Source organism: Siphateles boraxobius, unplaced genomic scaffold (genome assembly GCF_051911475.1).
Source record: "Siphateles boraxobius isolate OS27281-9 unplaced genomic scaffold, OSU_SipBor_1 56, whole genome shotgun sequence".
Taxonomy (NCBI): domain Eukaryota; kingdom Metazoa; phylum Chordata; class Actinopteri; order Cypriniformes; family Leuciscidae; genus Siphateles; species Siphateles boraxobius.
The window spans coordinates 1,961,459-1,984,138 of record NW_027509182.1 but is presented as its reverse complement, the minus strand read 5'-3'; the positions used below and the strand labels follow the sequence as shown (position 1 = coordinate 1,984,138).

At 44.2% G+C, this 22,680-nt stretch overlaps 1 protein-coding gene across 1 annotated transcript in view; it reads left to right on the top strand.

Annotated features, from left to right (window-relative positions):
• The window catches only part of npr2 (natriuretic peptide receptor 2), a 98,246-nt gene that overhangs the window by 9,980 nt on the left and 65,586 nt on the right, over window positions 1-22,680 (top strand). The window contains exon 2 of the mRNA XM_077206337.1: window positions 19,962-20,149. Within this exon, the coding sequence (XP_077062452.1) occupies window positions 19,962-20,149 (188 nt within the window). The remainder of the gene's footprint in view (window positions 1-19,961; window positions 20,150-22,680) is intronic.

Below are 22,680 nucleotides of genomic sequence, written 5' to 3'. Positions count from 1 at the left end.
TCCACTTCTAATGCGTAAGCACACTACCTTTTCCAGGGGGTGCTAGCAGAAGTGATGTTAACTGTCAAATGATTCTGTGATAGCCACCTGAACCTCCGCATTCAGTGTAAGACCGCCCGGAACTCCAGGGGAGTGAAAAGTGAACACTGAAAAGTGTTCAGGGGAGGTCAGGAAGGCTGTCGATGGGAACCAGGTCTGGATGGGCCAATAAGGGGCAACTATGAAGACCTGCTCCCTCCTGACTTGGCATCGTAGGTGCAAGTGACGGGCGCAAAAGACAAGAGCATTGCTCAACACGACATGTGAAGATCACTGAGCTTCAGGAGCATTTCTGCCCAGCACTTGAGTGTGATAAGTTCACTGAGCTTCAGGAGCATTTCTGCTCACACTGAGTGTGTAAAAATTCACTGAGCTTCAGGAGCACTGCTGCTCAACACCTGAGTGTGATTAATTCACTGAGCTACAGGAGCATTGCTGCTCAACACCTGAGTGCGATGAACTTCACTGAGTTTCAGGAGCATTTCTGCTCAACATGAAGTGTGATGAATTCACTGACTTGAGCAGGCGCCAGGCGACCATGTGTTGCAGTCGCTTTTAGGAGGCTCACTGGGGAAAAGCATTTCTGCGGGCCCCCGGGGCAGCTGAGAGTCAGTGTCCGTCCAAGGTTATTCCGCTCGGACAGAAACACTGGCAGGGAGACGAAACCGGAGAGGCAACTTAGCGGCCCCGGAGTGGTCATGACCCAGCTGGACTCCAGGGAATGGAGTCTCCTCTCTCCCTGGCTATAACTTTCGTGAGGCTCGTCGGCAGCACGATTGAGTAGAGTGGAAAGAGTGGAACAAAGCATCATGACTCCAGAAGCTTCTGACTCCAAGGAGGAGTCGTGACATGCAAGGGAAGCTTACGCAACGGTCACAAAGTCTAACGACTCAAGGAAGGTATGCCCGTGTAGTCGAGGATCGCCCAGGCCCCCGTTAAAACACGCCCTTTGTACATGGCCCCTCAGTTGATGAGGGTTTGGCAGCAGACTGGGGTGAACTGTTGTCACACAGGGTGAGCTGCTCGCCACGGTCACCTCGGATCTCGATCGTGAAGCTAGCGCTGAAGCGGTCATCATATGGCGGAAGCCAATGGCTGCATCTACCATATGCCACAGGAGCCTCTGAAAGTTCTTTCAGTGGGACCCTTTTTCACTTCTAAACACACCAGCTAAACACACTCTCATTAGAGAGACGTGTTGGACCAAGTCCACCTCCAAAACTGAAAAAGAGATACTCAACCCGTGGGCGAGATTACTCTCTCCCAGTTGACCTGAAGACCCGACGGGCTCTGGATCACTCGAAGGGAAGGACTCTGTACTTATACTTCAACCCTCACACGCAACACACAGGATGGCCTGCGGCGCGTAAGGTAGAGATCTGAAGCACATGTCCATCAGGTCGAAGCTGCAGACCAATCTTGGGCCAAGATGGTCATGACCCACCACTTAGTAGCATGAAGAATGAGTTTACAACTAGTCTTCATACCGGCTGGAGGTGGCTAAATCAAGTCCTTCGCCAGCAAGACAAGATATGCATGCACAAGTCAGGAGCACTGCTCAAAACAAGGTGTGATAATTATCACTGACTTGAGCACGATAGCCGAGCCTGAGGGGGGGCAGCAAAGTGGAGAGTGTGGTGTTAGTGTTCTGTGCAACACTTACCTGTCTTCACTAGCGACAGGGAGCACGTGAGAAGGCGGAGACCGGGTCCTCGAACGCACCATGCTGCCTGCTGACAACCAAGGGAGAACTGAGGGGTAAGGCTATGCAGGGTCACACCCGCCAAACTGGTCCTCTTTGGACCCAGGAATAGAGAAATTTGCTCTTTTTCTGAAAATGTGGGTACCGCTGACCCCGTTTTTATAGGAGTCAGCGGCGGAACAAACACACACACAACGAAAAACTCCAGCCGGCCCTCCAACCGGCCAGAGGGAGTGGATCGGTTACCACTCCAAGAGCAAGTTCTCCATCCATGGGGGGCCCGTCCAAGTTCAGCATTTTTGCTGTCGCTTACCACCTGGCTTGGCAGCACCTGGTGCGGGCTGGGCGCCCCTCCTGCGGCCGGCTTCATGCCGGGACTTAGGTGTAGGCTGCTGCGACGGTCCAGCAGGAGCTGAGGCTGCCCTGACCTCGGCGGGCGGGTGAAGGCAGCTGCGTCCCGCCGGGGCAGGATGTGTCGGATAGCCTCCGTCTGCTTAAGGGCTGTAGAGAACTGTTGGGCAAAATTCTCTACAGCGTCGCCGAATAACCCAACCTGGGAAATGGGAGAGTCCAGGAACCGAACCTTGTCCGCTTCTCTCATATCAGCCAGGTTGAGCCAGAGATGGCGATCCTGGACCACAAGTGTGGACATCGCAGAACCGACTGCGCGAGCTGCAACCTTCGTGGCCCAGAGGGCGAGGTCAGTTTCAGAGCTCACCCATGAGCTCACAGTCCGGGCTACCCGCGTGCACGTTCATGAATGCCTGGGCCTGGTGGATTTGGAGCAACGCCATGGCATGCAGGGAGGAAGCGGCTTGATCACAAGCTTTGTAAGCCTTGCCCGTAAGAGCGGACGAGAACTTACAGGCTTTAGAGGGGTGACGAGGATCACCTCTCCAGGAAGCGGCAGAAGAAGAACAAGGGCGGGGCCCAGAGGCGGGGACTACACCTACGCTTTTGACGTAGGCGAGTCTAGATCTCAACACCGAGATGGCCATGTTCCCGCAATGGGAACATGATTCATCCACAAAAGCTGCCTTAGCATGCTGTAAGCCCAAATATGCAACACAACTTCCGTGACCATCAGAGGGGGACAGCGCCATACCGCACCCAGAAACGCACGGATGGAACGGCATCTTGAAAAAGACACACTCAAACCCGTGTTGCTCTTTTAGGAAATGGGACCGTCACCAGTGCCGGAGCACACAAGGAATGACCGCGGCAATACTGAAACGCAACTAGTGCGTACATCCACTTCCGCATTTATACCCGCGCCGCGGGGGCGGACTGTGTGATGCGAATCACGCACGGCAATTCCATTGGCTCGTTCAATAGTACTCGAACATGATAGGCTCCTTGGCGTGATCCCCATTCAGTCGACGTTGACTACGTCCGATGTTATCGACTGAAAGGGAACCACAGTTCCTTGTGTCAGAGCACATGAAATAATGTTTTCCATTTCTTTTGGTTTAGATGTGTGAAACAGGGATTCATTGAACCTGAAAAGATCATAGATAACAGCAGAGGCTATTATATTTGTGTCCAGCCTGGTCTCATTGTTTATACAAAAGTATTCATACATAATATTTTCAGGTACAAAAGCATACTTTTTTGTACATTTGGGTAGATGTTGAAATTTACAATATGGACGTACTGGCAGCATCTAAAATGTAAATAGTATTACATATTTACAGTTATAGAAATGTAAAATATTTAAGAATCCTTTATATCATAAGTATATTTATATAGCAATTTTTTTTACCGTTCTATAGATTTTAGATCCCTTAATTCTATCCCCAAACCTAATCATGAGATAAGAGGTATTATAATATGCAGCAGACTTACCTCTGTTCGTTGACAGTTTATCAGCATCCCTCCACTACCCCATCTCCTCACTTCTAGTTCTAACTATTCCTATCACAACCTGGGGGGAGTACTCTGGGTTAGGGCCGTATTGGGCCAAACACGCAAAATACGCATAACCTTTTATATTAAGTGTGAACTTGTGAAATATATAGGCATCACAAAAGCACAAATCACCCAAACGCCCAAAAATTTTATTTCTCAATCAATTGATTCTGTTCCCCACACAACACAATCATATGGATTCTGAAAATTTTAATTAAAGCACAAGAATAAAATTGATAACATTTATGATCATTTTATGGTGCGTTTGTAGAACATTTGATGGTGATTTTTTTATTCACACAGCATATTCAGGAAACTGTCGTTCCCTATCAGTCTATCAGTCATGTTCAACCTTACGTCAGAATGTCTGACAAATTTGGAACTCGACTGAGACCCCAATCACCTTCGAGTGTGACAAGCGAGATTTGTAAGCTCACTAAAGCTTTGGCTTTGGAGCTGAGGGTTTCATTGATTCTGCTCTGCAATCGACTGTATGAGTGTTCTACAAACCCGGAAGAAGCTTTCCAGAGAGTGTTGGCGTGTCAGCGGTGGTCGCCATTTTTTCCTCTGCATTTCTTACAGTCTAAAAGAGTATTTTCTCTGCATTCATTGCAGCTGAAAACTAAAAGAGTTTTGTGCAAACTGCAGGATTTTAATAGTCTTGACTATTGCTAGCGACCAATTCCCTGTGTGCTTCAGGACTAAAAGAGCTTTTCCCTAAAAGAGCAAGCACGGGTGTGATGTTTTGTCTTTTTTTGAAAAGATATCAGATGTGGTCGTTTCCTGTCTCTGTCTGACAGTCACGATCACTGCCTCACGTGTCTGGGCAGAAAGCCCACTGAGGTGGGTTTTGTGAATGAGTCATGTACCCACAGCGGGAGGATGACCATCTCAATGCTGCTGTCAAGACTTGAGTACCTTGAGAGAGGTGGAGTCCCTTCTGCTATGCCCCGATCTAGTTCCTCTGCCCAGCAGAGGGCTACTTCGGTGAATATACTAGGTGACCTGAGGATTACAGTGGGGGCAACGCTGCCGAATCAGCCTCCGCGGCCCCCCCCACATAGAGATTGCCCCAGTGGAGGACGCAGTTGTAATGCAATTGTGTCCACAAAACGCTTACCGCCTGGCTGGGTAATACGCATCTCCCATCCAAGGCCTGTAAGTTCTCATCCGTGCTAACGGCCAAGGCTTACAGAGCCGCTGGACAGGCTACCTACACCCTGCACGCCATGGTCCTCCTGCGAGTCTATCAGGCAAAGGCACTCAAAGAGCTGCACAAGAGTAGTTCTGACCCAGGTTTGATGCAGGAACTGCCCACAGCAACGGACCTTGCCATCTCTGGCTGAATCTGGCAGATATGAGGGGAACCGACAAATACGTTTTCTTGACCACCCCATCTTCCAGGCCGACCTCTCCGGCGACGCAGTTGAGAACTTTGCCCACCAGTTCTCTGCAGCACAGAAGCAGATGGAGGCGATCAAGCACATCCTGCCCTGGCGGCCTGCTGCTGCTTCACCCGCACGAGCTGTGTTGAAGGGATAGTTTACCCAAAAATGAAAATTAGCTCATGATTTACTCACCCTCTATTCATCCTAGGTGTATATGACATTCTTCTTTCAGATAAATACAATCAGAGTTATATTAAAAAAAAGTCCTGGCTCTTCCAAGTTTTATAGTGGCAGTGAATTGCTGTTTTTGTTTTGAAGTCCATAGAAGTGCATCTATCCATCATAAAAGTGCTGCACTCGGCTCCGGGGGGTTAATAAAGGCCTTCTGAAGCGAAGCGATGAGTTTGTGTAAGAAAAATATTTATATTTAACACGTTACAAATTAAAATACTAGCTTTAAGTTGTGCTTTAGACTTAACGGGGAACTCGGCAACTCCAGCTATTTCCTCGCTGATTTTCACTTTTGTTGTCGCATGTTTTCTCAATGAGCTCGCCCTACAGCTGTGGGGCGTATATTTCACAACAAAGTCATAAAAAACTCACTTGCAGCACCCTCCTCCCCCTTTCTACCTCTGCTCATGTGCATTTATTATTATCGGAGCCGGCCCACTTTATCGTGGGGAGGTATGTCTACTGAGGTGGGTAATACATCATACACATTGAGGGCGGGGTGTGTATTTATGTCGAATTGCCATAAAACATTTTGTGGTTCTCGCTTGTTCTCGCTTCTCACGAGACTTCCTATTTCCAACTTACCGGGACGTCAGTCCCGATGTTGCAAGGTTGGTTTCCCGCCTGGGAAGTCACCAATCTCACCAGAACAGGTTATTTAACCATCCAAATGATTCTAAACGGTTTTATTAAGTTGAAATAGTTGCCGAATGCCCCTTTAAGTGGAATCCGTGAAAAAGAGTGGAAAATAGAAACAGCCATTCACTGCCATTATAAAGCTTGGAAGAGCCAGGACATTTTTATTATAATTCCGATTGTATTCGTCTGTAATAAGAATGTCATATACACTGAGGATGACTTGAGTGTATGTAAATCATGGGCAAATTTTTTTTAATTTTTGCGTGAACTATACCTTTAAGTGAGCGAGCGCAGCGCGCTTCCTTATATACCTGCTTTCCGAAGGTGAGATGCCAATTCGTCAGTCGTTCTGACATAATGTCTCAGTTCCCTCCTTCGGGGAATGGGGGTTACATTAGTAACCAAGACAATTAAGGGTTAAACGAATTCAATTTTATTAATTTTTATATTTTAAAGTGTACAGTCTTAAACATGTAAGCCTTTAAAACAAGTTGGCACCAGTAATTACAGAAAGTAATGAAATAATTTCAAAACAATGAGACAACCGTGTTTAAATAAACATGACTGAAAACATTTTATTGAACATAAATGCAATAGCAGTGGGAACATGAGTCATTCATGAACCCGATCTCAGAGTGCCCTAGCACGTGATACAGCAATCATAACCGTCAGCTGGGGTCAGACATCGACCGCATCCAGAAACACACGGTCTGACACTGCGTCTTTTTCAAGATGCCATTCAGATCATGTGTTTCTGGATGCGGTCGATGTCTGACTCTGGCTGACGGTCACGATTGCTGTATCACGTGCTAGGGCTATATATCGAAAGAGGTGGTGCCCCTTTGCATATTCCCTAATCTAGTTCTTCTACTTTTTTCGTCTACTTTTTTATGTGTCTAATTACAATAGAAATAAAACATTGTGCTTTTGTAAAATAAAGAAAATAAACAGGGTGTGCTTTCTGGCTCTCCGTCACAGTGAGCTTTTTTTTTGAGCACGTCTCTAAACTTAAACAAAACTCAGCGACTACTATTCACCCAGGCATGAGCAATATATCTTTATAATCGTTTAAGTACTTTTAAATGATTTAATTCATAACAAAAACAAATATTCCCTGTTTATGTAATCTATATGAAAAGAGAGAGCACTTGAAATATTGTTATTTTAATTGTTGCTGTAATTGTAACCTTTTTAATAAAATAGCAAAGAATATATTTACAAGGTAGATGTAAACAAAATCTTAAAAGGTCAATATAAGCCTTCTCTTCAAATTATTTTTGTGTTTTATTAGTGCCAAATTTGGGGAGAGGATACATATCCAAAACTTTCTGAAAATATAATATGATAATTAACTACACAATTACTAGAAATGTTCACCTTGGATATTATACAATTTGCAAGCAAAAATACAAGTGGAAAAATACTATTTAAGACTAGATTTAAAAGCAGCAAGTGTCTGAGCCTGTCTGATGTACAAGGGCAAATTGTTCCAAAGCTTTGGTCCAGCTACTGCAAATGCTTTTTCGCCCCTGCTCTTCAGCTTAACCCGAGGGACAACTAAAAGCAAATGGTCAGCAGACCTAAGCGCTCTTGACGGCGCATACTGCTTGATCAGTTCATACAGATACTTCGGTGCAAGACCATTAAGAGATTTGAAAACAAACATCAAAATCTTAAAATTAATCCTAAAATGGACAGGCAACCAGTGAGACTGGGGAAACACACATCCAAGACACTCACAATCAGCACTGGTGCTCCCCAAGGGTGCGTTCTCTCCCCACTGCTCTTCTCCCTGTACACTAATGACTGCACTTCTAAAGACCCCACTGTCAAGCTCCTGAAATTTGCAGACGACACCACTGTCATCGGTCTCATCCGAAACGGTGACGAGTCTGCTTACAGACTGGAGGTTGAACAGCTGGCTGCCTGGTGCAGTTATAGCAACCTTGAGCTGAACACGCTCAAAACAGTGGAGATGATCGTGGACTTCAGGAGGAACAGCTCAGCACTCCTCCCACTCACCATCATGAACAGCACTGTGGAAGCAGTGGAGTCAATCAGGTTCCTGGGCACTATCATCTCTCAGGACATGAAGTGGGACAATCACATTGACTCCACTGTGAAAAAGGCCCAGCAGAGACTGTACTTCCTTCGCCAGCTGAGGAAGTTCAACCTGCCACAGGATCTACTGATTCAGTTCTACTCAGCCGTCATTGAGTCTGTCTTGTGCGCTTCCATCACTGTCTGGTTTGGTTCAGCTACCAAATCAGACATCAGGAGACTACAACAGATAATCCGGACTGCGGAGAGGATTATTGGTGCCCCCCTGCCAAACCTCCAGGACCTGTACTCTTCCAGAGTGAGGAAGAGAGCAGGTAAAATCATCACAGACTCCACTCACCCTGGACACCACCTGTTTGAACTGTTACCGTCAAGACGGAGACTCAGATCACTGGCCACAAGAACATCTCGGCACAGGAACAGTTTCTTCCCACAGGCCATCTCCCTCCTGAACAGTTAACACTCCTCCCAAGGCATATGCCTGTAAGTGCAATACTCCCACTGTTTAGTGCAATATCCCACAACTCAGGTGATACTTATATGTAGATTTATTTATTTATAATATTCAAAACACTGTAAATTGGTTCATAATCTGTAAATCTGAAAATGTCTATTCTGACTAAACCCAACTGTGATAGTTTTATTCTCATTTATTTATATTTTTATTTTTTATTCTTATAATTTGTAGTATTATGTTTCATGTTGTATTTGTATATGTCCACTGGAAGCCTCAGTGCCAAAACAAATTCCTTGTGTGTGCAAGCACACTTGGCAATAAAGCTGTTTCTGATTCTGATTCTGATTCTGATGTATGTGTGGGACTAACGACAAACTGGGTTAAGTTAAAGGACTCCACAAGATTTAAAAAAACTTTGGCCAAAGGCCTTGTGGGACAGCACACATGGATATTAAAGTCCCCCACAATTAAAACCCGGTCGTATTTAGTCATGATTCCGGCAAAAAAATCCGAAAAATCATCAATAAAGTCCTTATATCTGGGTGGACGATAAACAACAGTGCATAACACTGGATAACTCAGACTTAATTCAAAAACACTCAGTTCAAAACTGGAGTAGGAGGAAGATGGCAGACGCCTAGAGTTTAAATGTTCTTTAAAAATAGCTGCTACTCTGCCCCCTCGTCCCGTGAGCCGTGGAGAGTTAAAATAGGTACAGTTCAGAGGTAAAACTTCAGAAAAAACACTTGACTCACCAACACCGATCCAGGTCTCAGTCACACACAACATGTCCAAGTCCTTGGATGTAAAAAAGTCATTCAAAATGAAGGAATTGTTAGCTAGTGATCTAGCATTCACCAAGGCTAACCTTACTGGAGTTGAGTCTTTCAATGACTGCGATTCACGGGCCAAGGACCGATGGAGAGTTGCGGCCACACCTCATTTAAAACGGGATGCCCTATAAATTCTGGCCGGAGGCTCTTTATCCACATCCACATCAGTCGCAGGTACTAACCCACCGTATGCGGCAATCCACGCCAAGATCTCCAAAAATCCATCGAGGATCGGCATTAGGGAACAGGGTCATCAAAGTTTTTATTTTTACTAACAGACCACCTCTTTAGCCACGACGTCTGAACCGCTTCTTTCTCCTGAGAAAGCATGGGGTTCGGCAGAGATAGGCAGGTAATCCACAGTGGAACGGTGGGGGGGGGGGGGGGGTGAATTGTTTGTTCCACCCCCGTTCACAATATAGATCGGCGTATTATCCAAAGCCGATCTAATGCTAAAAAGTGTTTGGCGATCGTACACTAATAGAGAGTTTGTAATATTTAAAAAAGTCAATAAAAACAAGACAAACATCCATACAACCGGGAGAAGCAGACGGCTAGCCATGCCCACTGGAGCCATCTTTTTGGTTCATATTGGTTCAGTGACACACCTGTGTGAAAGGCTCATTATACAGGCTCATTATGCCTTTTGTCTTCTCAGGTGTGAATCAGAGCATTATTCATGATTCATGCCCCTTTCGCATATTGCCTTTCCAAACAAAAAGTGTTTTACAAAATTTAAATCAATGTATTTTATGTGAATGATTAGGCAGGATGATTTTCAGATCATTTTGAAGCAAAAATTCTAGGCGAGAACATCCATTAGTCAAAAGTCTTGTGGACACATATTAAGTATGTGTTTTGTGGCCTTATTTCAGAAACTTTCAGAAACTTTAAGTTTTAGTTTTTTCAATAACCATGCATAAACAATATTGTACATACATGTTGCTCACATATTATGGCAGCCCTGTTTGTGCTAAATAGAGTGTAATTACATTAAATTAATATGTTTATAAGCAACTGAAAAAAGCACAAATGTCAGAGCATGTCAGAACACCTCCAGGTCCCAGAAAACCCCTTAGACCCCAGAGGGTTAATAGCCTTGGTGACCTGAGGATCACAGTGAGGGCTTCCCAACCGACTCAACCTCCTCGGGCCCCTCACTCCTCTGTAACGGTCCAAACCGTGGAGCTTCCAAGTGCACACCGGGTGTGCCAGTTGTTTCTTTTGAGGCTCCTCCGCATGATCAAATGTCGGTTACTGCTTCGAAAGGAGAGCTAATGCCCTCAGGGGATGAGGATTTGGCTGTGCTGCCCACTTCGGGTGTGACAGCGTTGCCCGGGTCAGACCCTGAGCTCACGGCTATGCTTTCCCCAGTGCCCTGCCCCAGTGCCCTGCTTTCCGGAAGAGCATAATGAGGTTACTAGATCATGGACCGACTTTTTCTGCCCGAAACCGGTCTAGTGCCTTGACCTCCCTCTCTACCTTCGATGGCGGAGCATTTAAGGGGTAAATGGAGCTCCCCCCAATGGAGCAGTCTGTGGAGATGCAGCTGTGTCCCAAAACTGCTAACTCTTGGTGGGGTAATCCGTGTCTCCCCTCCCTGGCATGTAAGTTCTCATCCACTCTTACGGATAAGGCTTATACAGCCTGTGGAAAAGCTGCCTCCTCCCTGCATGCTGTGGGACTCCTGCAGGTCTAACAGGCCAACGCGCTCAAGGAATTGCACGAGGGTAATACCGACCCAGGCGTTATGCAGGAACTGCATACAGCGACGGACGTCACTGCACGCTCCCTGGGTCGGGCGATTTCCACGTTAGTCGTCCAGGAGTGACACCTGTGGCTGAACCTGGTGGATATGCATGAGCCCGACAAGGTGCGGATCCTCAACACCCCTGTCTGCCAGGCCGGCCTCTTCGGCGACGCTGTGGAAACTTTTCCGCGTCCCAGAAGCAGACGGAGGCCATAAAACACATCCTGCCCCGACGACCATCTGCTGCCTCCTCCCAGTCGTCGGCCACTGCACCTCCGCCTGCTCGTTGCCGAGGGCGCCCCCTTTGCGTCTGCCTCCTCCCCTGCTCAGCCTAAGCAGCAGCCTCCACCCAGGCAGCAGGCGTCCGGACGCAAGAGGAGTGCTCAGCCCATCCAGGCCCCCGACAAATCAGGCGGCAAGTGTTAGGGCAAGCGGCCTTGAGACGGGCGACCCAGCGATAGAAGGAGATTGTGACCGCACCCCTCCCTCCCCCAGAGGGCGCGGATGGCAGTGAGCGACACTCCCATGCCTTGCCACTGCCATCCCCCTCTCTCAGAGTGACTGACTGAAGTGGAACGTCTCGTTACATATGGTAACCCTCGTTGCCCAAAGGAGGGAATGACAACGGGCAACAGAGTACGTCCCGTTGCCATGGTTGCTGAGCCTCCGCTGTGAGGCCGAGTCACAAGGTCCAGCTCCTCAGCAGAAAAACAAAGATGTGACGCACATGCTGCTCATTATATGCTCACTCTGTAAGGCACAGCAGCTCTTGCAAATTATCGCATGCCATTTAGTTTACACTCGAAGTGGATTGGTCTCTCAAGCGAGATCCCCATTCTGTCAGATCATCTCTGACGTATGTCTCCGTTCCCTCCTTCGGGGAACGAGGGTTACCATATGTAACCGAGACGTTTTCTGCCTATAACTAATGATTTTTTAAAAAGAAAGTATGAGCAGGTCTTGCTTGTGCAAAACTTGCAAGGATGGTTGCATTTTGCAATGGGGTTGTTAACGAATTCTGAGTGGGTTTTATTTGGTTGCTAGTACAGTATGTGGTTGCTAGGGTGTTCTGAGTTGTTTTTAGCGCATCACTATGCTGTCGCTAGGTTGTTGTTGGTGGTTTCTAGGTGGTTGTTTACGGGCTCAAGTCAAAAAATCCCTTGTCTAAAAGCAACAAGCCACACAATTTGTTGAATCATTCATCTCTGCAGCACACGCCAAACTCAAATCCAATCATTCAGTCAATCATCTAATCCATCAAGAACTTGAAGTATGAGCAATAGTAATTTGGATGCTTTCTTGATTTATCTGTTACTGAATCATAATTTAAACATTATTTTTCCAAATGACAAAAGGTTTTCAAGCAAACAATAAGATGTCAGAAATCGATTTCAGATTTTCTAAAGGTTTTTACCTCTCAGATGAATGGAAGCAGATTAAAATCAAATGTCAAATAGCTGAATAGAAGAACAAGTTGTGTTTATGTGTGTGTATATGGAAGACCGAGCATTAGCTTGCTCAAACGCTTGAACAATCTATTGCAGATGCGGGGCACAACAAACACCCCGAACACAAACCAATTGCACCAATAATAGTCCCCAGAGTGTTTCACTTCTGAAATCACTGCAATTAAGAGAAATATACTGTCCTCAAACTACAAAAAATTACTCGCAGCATATTAAATTCAGACATGTCCGAGAGGATAAAGTGGATCAATAACATATTTTATTTTTCTTTAGTTGATATCAACATATTTTCAAACATATTTTCATTTTCAAAGACCAGTTGTGACTGTTTTGAATAAACATAGTAAAACAGAGCATCTTTTGTGCATTTCACGATACAAACTAATGTCTTTGGGATGACTAACAAAAACGACCTAGTGCAAAATTGCAAGAAATCGCAAAACCTCAAGCACATTTCGAAATCTTATCGGTCTCTTTTGAAACAAAATGTTCTCAAACATTTTTTATTGGCTTTGTATAGCCTGGCTCAGGCAGATCCTTATAAATTCTATAACACCGTTGAACAGTTTCCTTGCCTTTTTGTACATTTGTCTTGGAGCGCATCCAGGAGACAGCAGGACTACTTGGCATGCGTTTGTCTACGCTACGGTGGAAGAGCTTAGAATTTGGGGGCTGAGAGGCAGACAGGGGCCGGCTTTGGTCTAACACTTAAGAAAATGTCTGCTAACTGGGAGTCTGGCTCCTGAGCTGGCAGAAGAAATATTGAAAGACACTGCTAATGGAAATAATGACCATAGTGTAGAAGCCAAGGAAAACATATATACACACACATGCAAAAGACTTCACTTGTGCATCAATATGGTGCTATGCATTATTTTTTGCATCTTCTTAAGAGCCAGGAGGAACACCAAATCATTTTCATTTGTGCAACCAGCAGTTTTTAGTATTATTTGCCACTAAAAATCTGTACATCGTAAAAATGTATTTTTTGTAATTTTAACTGTTAAAGACTAACAATGGTACAGCAAAAACCTGCCAGTTGGTTAATGCTAAGTTTCCTTACTATTTACAGTGAAAAACTGTCTAACCTTATATTTCATGTAGTTTTACATTAAAATACTGTTAAATTCTGTTTGCCACTTTAACCTTTGTCGCTTTTGGCTTGCTTAGTTGGGGATATTTAATATTCAACAATATTATTGATCTGAAAGCATTGACACCATTATATGAGTAATGAAACCTTTAGCATAAAGTTCTGCCAGGAAGACTTAATTATTACGTCACTTATTACCTTCACATCTATCCAATCACGTCCTTATACTCGCTGTATAAAAGATTGGTGCTTACACACGTTTGAGTTCGCAGATGCTGTCGCGACAACTAACGTTCTCGTTCAATCGCCAACCAACATGCTTCAGGACACGCATATTGTTTACGATTATGAAGTTACACGATGAATATGTCTCGGAGTCTCTTCTGCTGCTCGTGGAAATTCTCGCTTCAGTGCCGCATTTCCCCATGGGCACAGCGGTCTTTGGAGAGAGTTGATCAGCCATGGCTTCTCAAGAGAAGTCCTACTCCGTTAAGGCCCAAAACACCGGTAACCCATCAGTTTCCATTTCCACGACATCAAAAGTCTCAACATCGTCAGCTCAGCCAAGTAATCCGTCAGGAAGAGAACAGCAAAATCATCCTCAACTTGTCCAGCAAAAAGAACCTCGCTGTCTGCACGGATGACTTTTGTTCCGCTGATCACCGATCCATCGACACGAATCAACAACTCTGCAATTCACGAGAGGCGATCTTCTCACACTGGTTCAAGCTCCACTTCCAAGGCTTTCAGTCGGGGTTTCAATTTGGTAGGCGCTTCCACCTGCCAGTGTGTTAATATGTCCACTCTACCATGATTAAACTTCATTCAGGTAAGTATTTAACTTGGCTACTAGCCTACGCTGCTTTCCACAACAGCGGCAGAGTTCAACTGGTAACTACGGTGACGTGGTATGTTCCTAATAACGGCTGATATGCAGACTGCAACGCAACATACTGCAATGCTCTAAACAGCAGGGGTGGCTAGCTAGCTTTAATGTTTGTTACAAGTATAAGCAAAGATTCGCGTTACCGATATTCCACAGTGCAGTGGCAACCTAATAATACGAAGCGTCGTATCAGCGTCGCCTCGTATCCCACGCTCACATGGGCAATTGCAAAATACTAACAACTGCGCAACCGAATAGAAATAAATAAGCTTGAGTAACCGAATATTAAACTGGCTTTAAACGCATGCCATGTTCAGCGGGCGTGCTCCTCATAACGTCTGCTTTCACCACTGTTTGGTGATGTTCATATAAAAAAAATAAAAATTGACACCACCCAGAAAGCTGTTGCTATGGTAGCACGGGCCGAGTACCATGCGCTTATCAAAAAGCAGCCATTTGAACTTCTAAAAATTTCACTGTTTCATGTTTAGTTACTTTCTGTTAACAACGCTAGCCACGTTAGTAACACCCGTTTGGAACAAGGCTTCATTCAATTTTGCACTACAACAAGGCCGATTCCCATACACACAGGCAGTAATACGGATGCAGTAAGGTATTTCAGTAATACGAGTGATTAGATCATCATTTAAACAACCAAAGCGGTCCAAAAACAATGAAAACAAGTCACACAGGGCGCAGCTATCTTGGATTCCGTATCTTGCTCTGTGTCCTCACGGTGTCCGACTTCTGAGCTGGGTAATCTGAAAAAAGGGGGGCGCGCTGGTGCGTGTTGCTAAGCAACATCTGTCTTCCTAGTCGGAACTCCGACACGGATAAATAATAGAACGCACCATAACAGTCATATGATTAGTTTGATAATAACAAACTTATCACAGTGGATAAGATTCGAGCGACATTGTTTTTACTCAACCATAGTTTCATGTATCTTTCTATTCAAGAGACTCGTTATGGCCAGTGATCTCCCAGCATGAATACAAATATTTCTACAAAGAGCAAATCGCATACGCTGCATATCTGAGAAATGGATTCTATGCTTAAAACAACGGATCATCAAGCATCATTGAGGTATCGATAGTAGAATCTTGACCGGATGCCGTCACCTTACTTCAAGTAAGCATCGCATTAAGAGTCAGTTTTGTTGGTTATATTAGCATTAAGATTTTCCATGACATATCTTTAGACGAAGGGTTTATGTCCGATCTCAGATTCGGATACCCGGATCAGTAAAGGCCAGATGAAATTACTAAGCTCACTCAAGCTTCGTTCATCTGCGCTTCACAAAGTTTTCCTATAGCCGTCGCAGCGTCTTTTGGGGCTTGACGTGGTCGCTAAACGTATGTTGCTTGTGCTAATGAAGCAACGTTGACATCATAAAGGCAGATCTTCTGTCAGACGATTATGCCATTTCTGAAAAGAAAAAAGAAAGAAAAAAAGGGGTGCCGGTACTCTCTTGCGGTACTCTCTGAGTTTTCTACAGTGAAAAACAAAACTGTTACGGTCAGGCGGCAGCTGCAAGCATCAGACGAGAAGCGAATTCTGATATGGCGGGCCGACTGCTTGCTTCACATGATTTGTCAAGATCTGAAGTCAGTCACGTTGTGAGAAATAACAGAAATGTTAAATTAGATGATCTGCTAAATCTAGCTAGACCGTATTTTACGAGACACGGCTCCCTCCACCTTAAAACCTCATACTTCTGCTTGGTTCAGGTTATAACGTTTTAACGTTATAAACGTCCCAAAAGACTTGGGAATTAGGATTGCTAACCTTACGTAAAATCAAAGGCATAGATAAATCCTTTAGCACCTCCAGATAAACACCTGCCTATTACCTTGCTCTTTCTCAATTACTAATAATCTCTACCCACTATAATCCCTTTTCCTTATATACATATTCTGCCAAAAGCCACGTATCATCTGCTTTACGGCTTCATGTGTTTGGGGATTTCAACTCAAGAAATTTAATATTTCGATCCTGCTGTGCTTTTTCTTTCTATTATGCTTCTCACCTATTTTCTTTAATCTTTTTTAGCACTCTAAGAATGACGGCCAAGGCTCCGGCGTCACCCTAACACTCCAAAATCAATAACAATTTTTCCCTTCACATCTATATTTTAAATTCTTAAAATCCACCTAGAACTTCGGAGCACCTCTTTCTAAGGCCTGGATCAGGACTCATTTATCTACTGTTATTAAAGCTGCAGTCTATACCCCTCTCCCTATACCGGCCATTTCTTCAGAATCAGGGCAGATACTATAGCATCTGAACCAGGAATCGAGTATTGGACATTGCAGTCAGCTATTGGACTGTGGTCTATGTCTGGCAGTGGCCTGTCCCAGTGAGGCCTTGTCTCTATGTGGCTGAAATATATATATTAAAAAAAAATATATATTAATAATACAAGAGTACGATATACGTTCAGCGTGGTCTACTGTGACCGTGCAGCCTAACGTGGCCTTGTCCCATGGCCTTGTGGCCAGTTATGGTAACGGTTCTGTGTGGCCTAATGGCCATTGTCTTTGTGTGTCCTTTTCAGTGTGGGCTTACGATATCGCAGCCCTCGTGGCCTCATTCTATGTTCAGGGTGGTCTATCGTGACCATCTTGTCTTGTGGCCAGTTATGGCATTGGTTCTATGTGGCCTAGGGCCTCGTATATGTGTGTCTGTCTCTGTGTGGCTTAACAGCCCTGTGGCCCAGCGGGCCTCGTCTTTGTGTGGGTCTTTAGGCCTTGTGGCATATCGGTGCCTTGTCCTTAAAAAAGATGCCTATGGTTGGCCAGTGGCCCTTCGGGGCATAAGTTATGTGTGGTCTACCAAGGCCTCGTAACATCTATTGCTTAAAAAAAAGAAAAGGCTGGCCTTCGTTTTACATGTTTCGTCTCGTTTACCTCGTCTTCATGTGGCATTAGCGGCCGTTGTGGCCCATCGAGGCCTTGTCTATGCGGTCTATCATGGCCGTGTGGCTCACCGAGTCCTCGTCTATGTGGTCTATCAAAAAGTGGCCTAACGTGGCACTGTTCTGTTTGGTCTAACGAGGCCTGTCTATGTATGGCCTAACGGGGCACTGTTCTGTTTGGTCTAACGAGGCCTGTCCATGTATGGCCTAACGTGGCACTGTTCTGTTTGGTCTAACGAGGCCTGTCTATGCATGGCCTAACGTGGCACTGTTCCATATAGTCTAACGAGGCCTTTCTATGTATGGCCTAACGTGGCACTGTTCCGTATGGTTTAATGAGGCCGTTCTATGTATGGCCTAACGTGGCACTGTTCCGTTGGTCTAACGAGGCCTGTCTAAGCATGGCCTATGCCGCACTGTTCTGTGTGGTCTAACGAGGCCTGTCTATGTATGGATCAATGTGGCACCATTATTTATGGTCTAACGAGGCCGTCTATGTATTGCCGAACGTGGCACGGTTCTATATGGTCCATGCGGCCTCGCGTTGCGCATCCTTAGGAGTGGAGCTGATAATCACGTAAAAAGTACATTGAATTCTACGTAAATCGCTGGATAAATGCCCGGCTAAAAAACAAACAAAAAAAAAAAAAAACCTTTTCCATGGCTCCACATTGTACCTACCTTACAGGTCAACGTTTTATAAAATTTAAGTGGCTTCCTCATCTAACAAAGCTATAGGCTACGAGGCATCCACATCCAACGTCCATCATGCTATTTATGGTAACCCCCTTTTCTATTTTCGGGAACCACAGGATTCATGACCGGCGGGTATACTTCCGTTACCATTTTTTGGGGGTGGGCTGGCCCCGTCCCGGTAGATCCATAATCCACCTACTTTTGGGGGTCGGCTGCACCCCTGCCTTCATCTTCAGGCAGGAAATGCAGATCCGCTACCCTCGGATTATGAACTACGGACGGGGCCTACGCCAAAGAACTTTGTAAATAATTGCTTGCTGGGCTGTCAATAAATTAATGCTTTGTTACATCATTATATCTCCCGAGTCTTTCTGGTAGAACTGAACTGAGCTAGACGATGATGTCACGTTTTTCTCCAGACCGGCTATATGAATTAACTAAATTAATAACTATTTAACAACAAAAATGAACCATCACTGAACTTACTTTAGCTGGACTTTGACAATATTTTCTTCTAGAAACAAACTTTGTTGCATTATTTTTCTGTTATCACTGTAAAGCTGCGTTGAAACAATCTGTATTGTAAAAAACGCTATATAAATAAAGGTGACTTAGGCTAACTTGACTCCAGAGGTAGTCGAAGATGCATTGTGATTGGATCTCAGTGTAATGTAAACAGTGTAATATAGCCATCGTATCTGCATTCACAGGTTTACATCATAAGCCCGGTCTCTCTGAAGGCTGTCGGAAAATAAGAGATGGTCCTCACTGCAGAACATGAAATCCACGGGGAGGAGTCGGATCCAGATCCAAATCCTCCCACATTACATATACCTAAACCTACCCATCTCCGCCCCCTGATCCCTAAACCCACCCCTAATCCCTAAACCCACCCCTAATCCTACCCATCTCCACCCCTTGGATCTTGATCCGACTCCTCCCCGTGGATATCATGTACTGCATTGAGGTGATACTGTGGAAAATAATGCGGTTTCACAAATAATTAAACTTATTTCAACTTGACAATAAACATCAATATTTAAAACTGTTTTAGACCATGATACCCTCTGTGGTATCAATTTTAATTGTACAACATTATCAGTCCTGAAATCTCACAGAAGAGCTGCACACTGCTCAAATTACTAACTGCTAGAGGAATAATCAGAATACAATAATAATTAAATTTTTAATAATATATATTTTTTTGTTTCAGCATGCTTATTATATATATTCTCCCATTTCTGTCAATAATTTATGCATTGCACGCTACAATCTTAACACTTAAACCCAGATGATATGACTCGTTTAACATGAACAGCCCAGTTATTTTTGATTAATTAACTTTGGAAATATTTCTTCATTTAAACAACTTCAATTCATTTGATCTAAAACTGGAGATCGTATCAGAAAGTAAAATAAGTAAATTAAAGCAATTCAAGCATTGTGTATTTTTACTCGTAGCTTATCAATATACCATATGTGTTGTATAGCCTACCCTTGTTTAGTTCTAATTAATGCTCTTTGATATGTTGTTGTATCTCTTTAATTAAAAGGTGGTCAGATTCTGACGTTTTCTACATGTTACACATACAGTAGCCTATAGAAATGCTTGTGCGCTTTCATTTCAATCATGGAATGCGCCGGAATAAAATTTTTCTTTGTTTCATCATATAAGACTAATGTTGGAAACTTTTGGGAGATTAAGTACCCTATTTGAGATTGATTGTATATGAATAAATCACAAAACTCCCATGCTATATGGCCTCTGCCATTGATAGAGGCTAAAGCAAAAGTTGTTTTACACGTGATAAAGGCCTGCAGACCTAATTTAAACATTTTGCGGGGAAATATCCAATCAGATCAATACATTTTTGGTCTTTTTTTTTCTACCATAGTTGTGTATATCTCTGGGCCACTACAGACGTTCTTCCAAATAATGAAGCTCTTTGAGGATGAGGTGAAGAATCCAGAGGACTATGCCATCTTCTACCTTGACATGTATGCAGAGAGTTTAAGTGGCGATGTTCCAATGCCCTGGCAGGGTTCAGCAATACAGTGGAATGACCCCATCAAGCTATTTCAGGTATCATTAATAATACCAATAGTAACTACCGAGCTTTGCTTTAGCATCACCAGTGGCATTTATTTGCTTTTGCTTTTGAGATTGGTCAAAAAGCTACAAATACATAACACTTTGAATTTCTTCAACCTTACATTGTGATTCAAGGTTTTGTATGATTTCAGTGAGTTTTTTTTCATGTTGTTAATGTGCTTCTTGCATGTAGAATTAAATTTGAAGTCGTTTGGACAGCTTTTATTAATATGACTGATATTCACTTAGTTGGAAAGCCTTCCTGTTGCTTTGATTGTGAATAATGCATTAGGCTTCCATTTACTTAAATGAGTAATTTCTCTTAAGGCTGATTAATGCAGCTACATTGAAAAAAAGAAGAAGAAATGCTTGTTATATAAAAAGATTACAATTAAATGTACATAATAAATAGGAGTTACTTTTTCTAATAAGGGCAGAAGGCTAAGGTGGTCCAATGGGGCACACATCATTGGGGACCCCCACCCCTTATTGCCCCTATAATATATATCTGTATGTGCTGTTAAGTGTAAATGTAAACATCAGCACCACATATAATTTATTTTTTATAGTTAAAAAGCGTTTTGCCTTTTTTCTTAAACCATCTTCAAACTTTCCATCAAAATCCATTTGTGCCATTTAAAAGTACTATTTCTTGGCATGGTTTTTAAATTTGTTAAAAAATTTTTTTTTTCAATAGATAATTGAGTCAAACAGCTTAGTTTGGAGGCTACTTTAGAGAAACTTGAATTGGAGCTGTTCCTTTTGGCAGTTTAATGTGCATTACACAACATCCAGTCCCACTTTATATGAAGAGTCTTTAACTACTATAAAGGCTACTAACATTTAAATTAATCATTTGATACCATGCACTTACTGTGTATATAATTTTTTTACATTGTACTTATATTTGAAAAAAATACCTGCATGTAATTACTGCTGTAATTCATTTCTGTAATCTATAATTACACTGTTGACCCTTTCCTTACACCTTAAAAAACAATAGGTTACTGACGTAACCCCGATTCTCTGAAACATCGATTGGAGAGATCCACCTATGGGAAGGGCATCCGTACCTGACCTCTACAGAAGCATCTAATTGCACCAAGTCTGGCAAGACAGACAGAAGCACGCAGCCAATACCAGGTAAGGCCCCACCCCCTCACCTGAGGGCATATAACGCCTGCAAGCGCTGTTGTTCTCCAGTAAGTATATTCGCTTCTCGTGCGGCAAGCAGGGCAAAGCTGGTGGATCTCTCCACTCGATGTTTCAAAGAACCGGGGTTACGACAGTAACCTATTTCTCTGTTTCATCATCTCGTGTTCGAGATCCACCTATGGGAGAGACATGGACAGCTCCCCGATTGCCCAATACACTCACAGTGAGCTGCTATAAGCCAGAGAATGACTCTTACCCAAAGGGGCGGTGCCTGACACGTCCCATAATCATAAACCCGCCATACTGAAGCACACACATAACTGCTGTGTACAGGCAGGACATGAAACGTGTGTGGCACACACAAGAGGAGGAAGGATTAAGACGACCCCACCCCAAAAACAGAATGTGCTACCGAGGTTATGGTGACATCCAGCCGGTAGTAACGCACAAACTTATGGGGAGAAGCCCAGCTGGCAGCAGAGAAAACGTCCTGCAGTGATACTCCCCTGAAGAGAGCCCACAAGGTGGCTAAGCCCCTCGTGGAATAAGTTCTGATGTCTGCTGGGGGCTGTTCTCCCTTTGATTCATATGCCAAAATTATAGCGTCCATAAGCCAATGTGTGGGGCGTTGCTTATATATGGGATTCCCCTTGCGAGGGGATGCCCATGAAATAAAGAGCTGGTCACTCTTCCGGAAAGCACTGGTCCTAGCCAAATATGTCTGTAAGGCACGGACAGAACACAGGGCATTCAGCCTTTGATCCTCCGCAGAGGAGAAAGGTGGAGGGTGAAAAGCGGACAGCTGTAACACCTCCGATGTGAAGGCAGGGAAGCATTTCGGCATGAAGGACGGATTAGGCTTAAGGAAAACCTTATCTTCACCAAGAGAGAATTTAGTGGACGAGAAATGAGCCGAGAGTGCATGTAGCTCACTGAAACGTTTAGCTGATGCCAAGGCCAAAGAGCAAAGCTGTCTTGAAAGACTGCAATTTTAGGGAAATATTTCCCTGGGGCTCAAAAGGGACTTGAGACAGAGCCTCCAGCACCATGGAGAGGTCCCATTCAGGGAACGTTCTTCTGATAACTGGCAAAGATTGACGGGCACCCTTCAAAAAACCTGCGGATTAGAGGATGCTGCCCAACCGTTGAGCCCTCAAAACCCACATGACAAGCAGATATCGCTGCCAGGTAGACCTTAATCGTGGACAAAGACCTGCCCTTATCCATAAGGTCTTGAAGGAAACACAAATTATCAGGAATGCGCACTGATATGATGTGAGACCACGCCCATCACACCACCCATCGAACATTTGCCACTTACAGCCGCGTAGAAACGGCCCTGGCATTCTGTATAGTAGCAACCACAT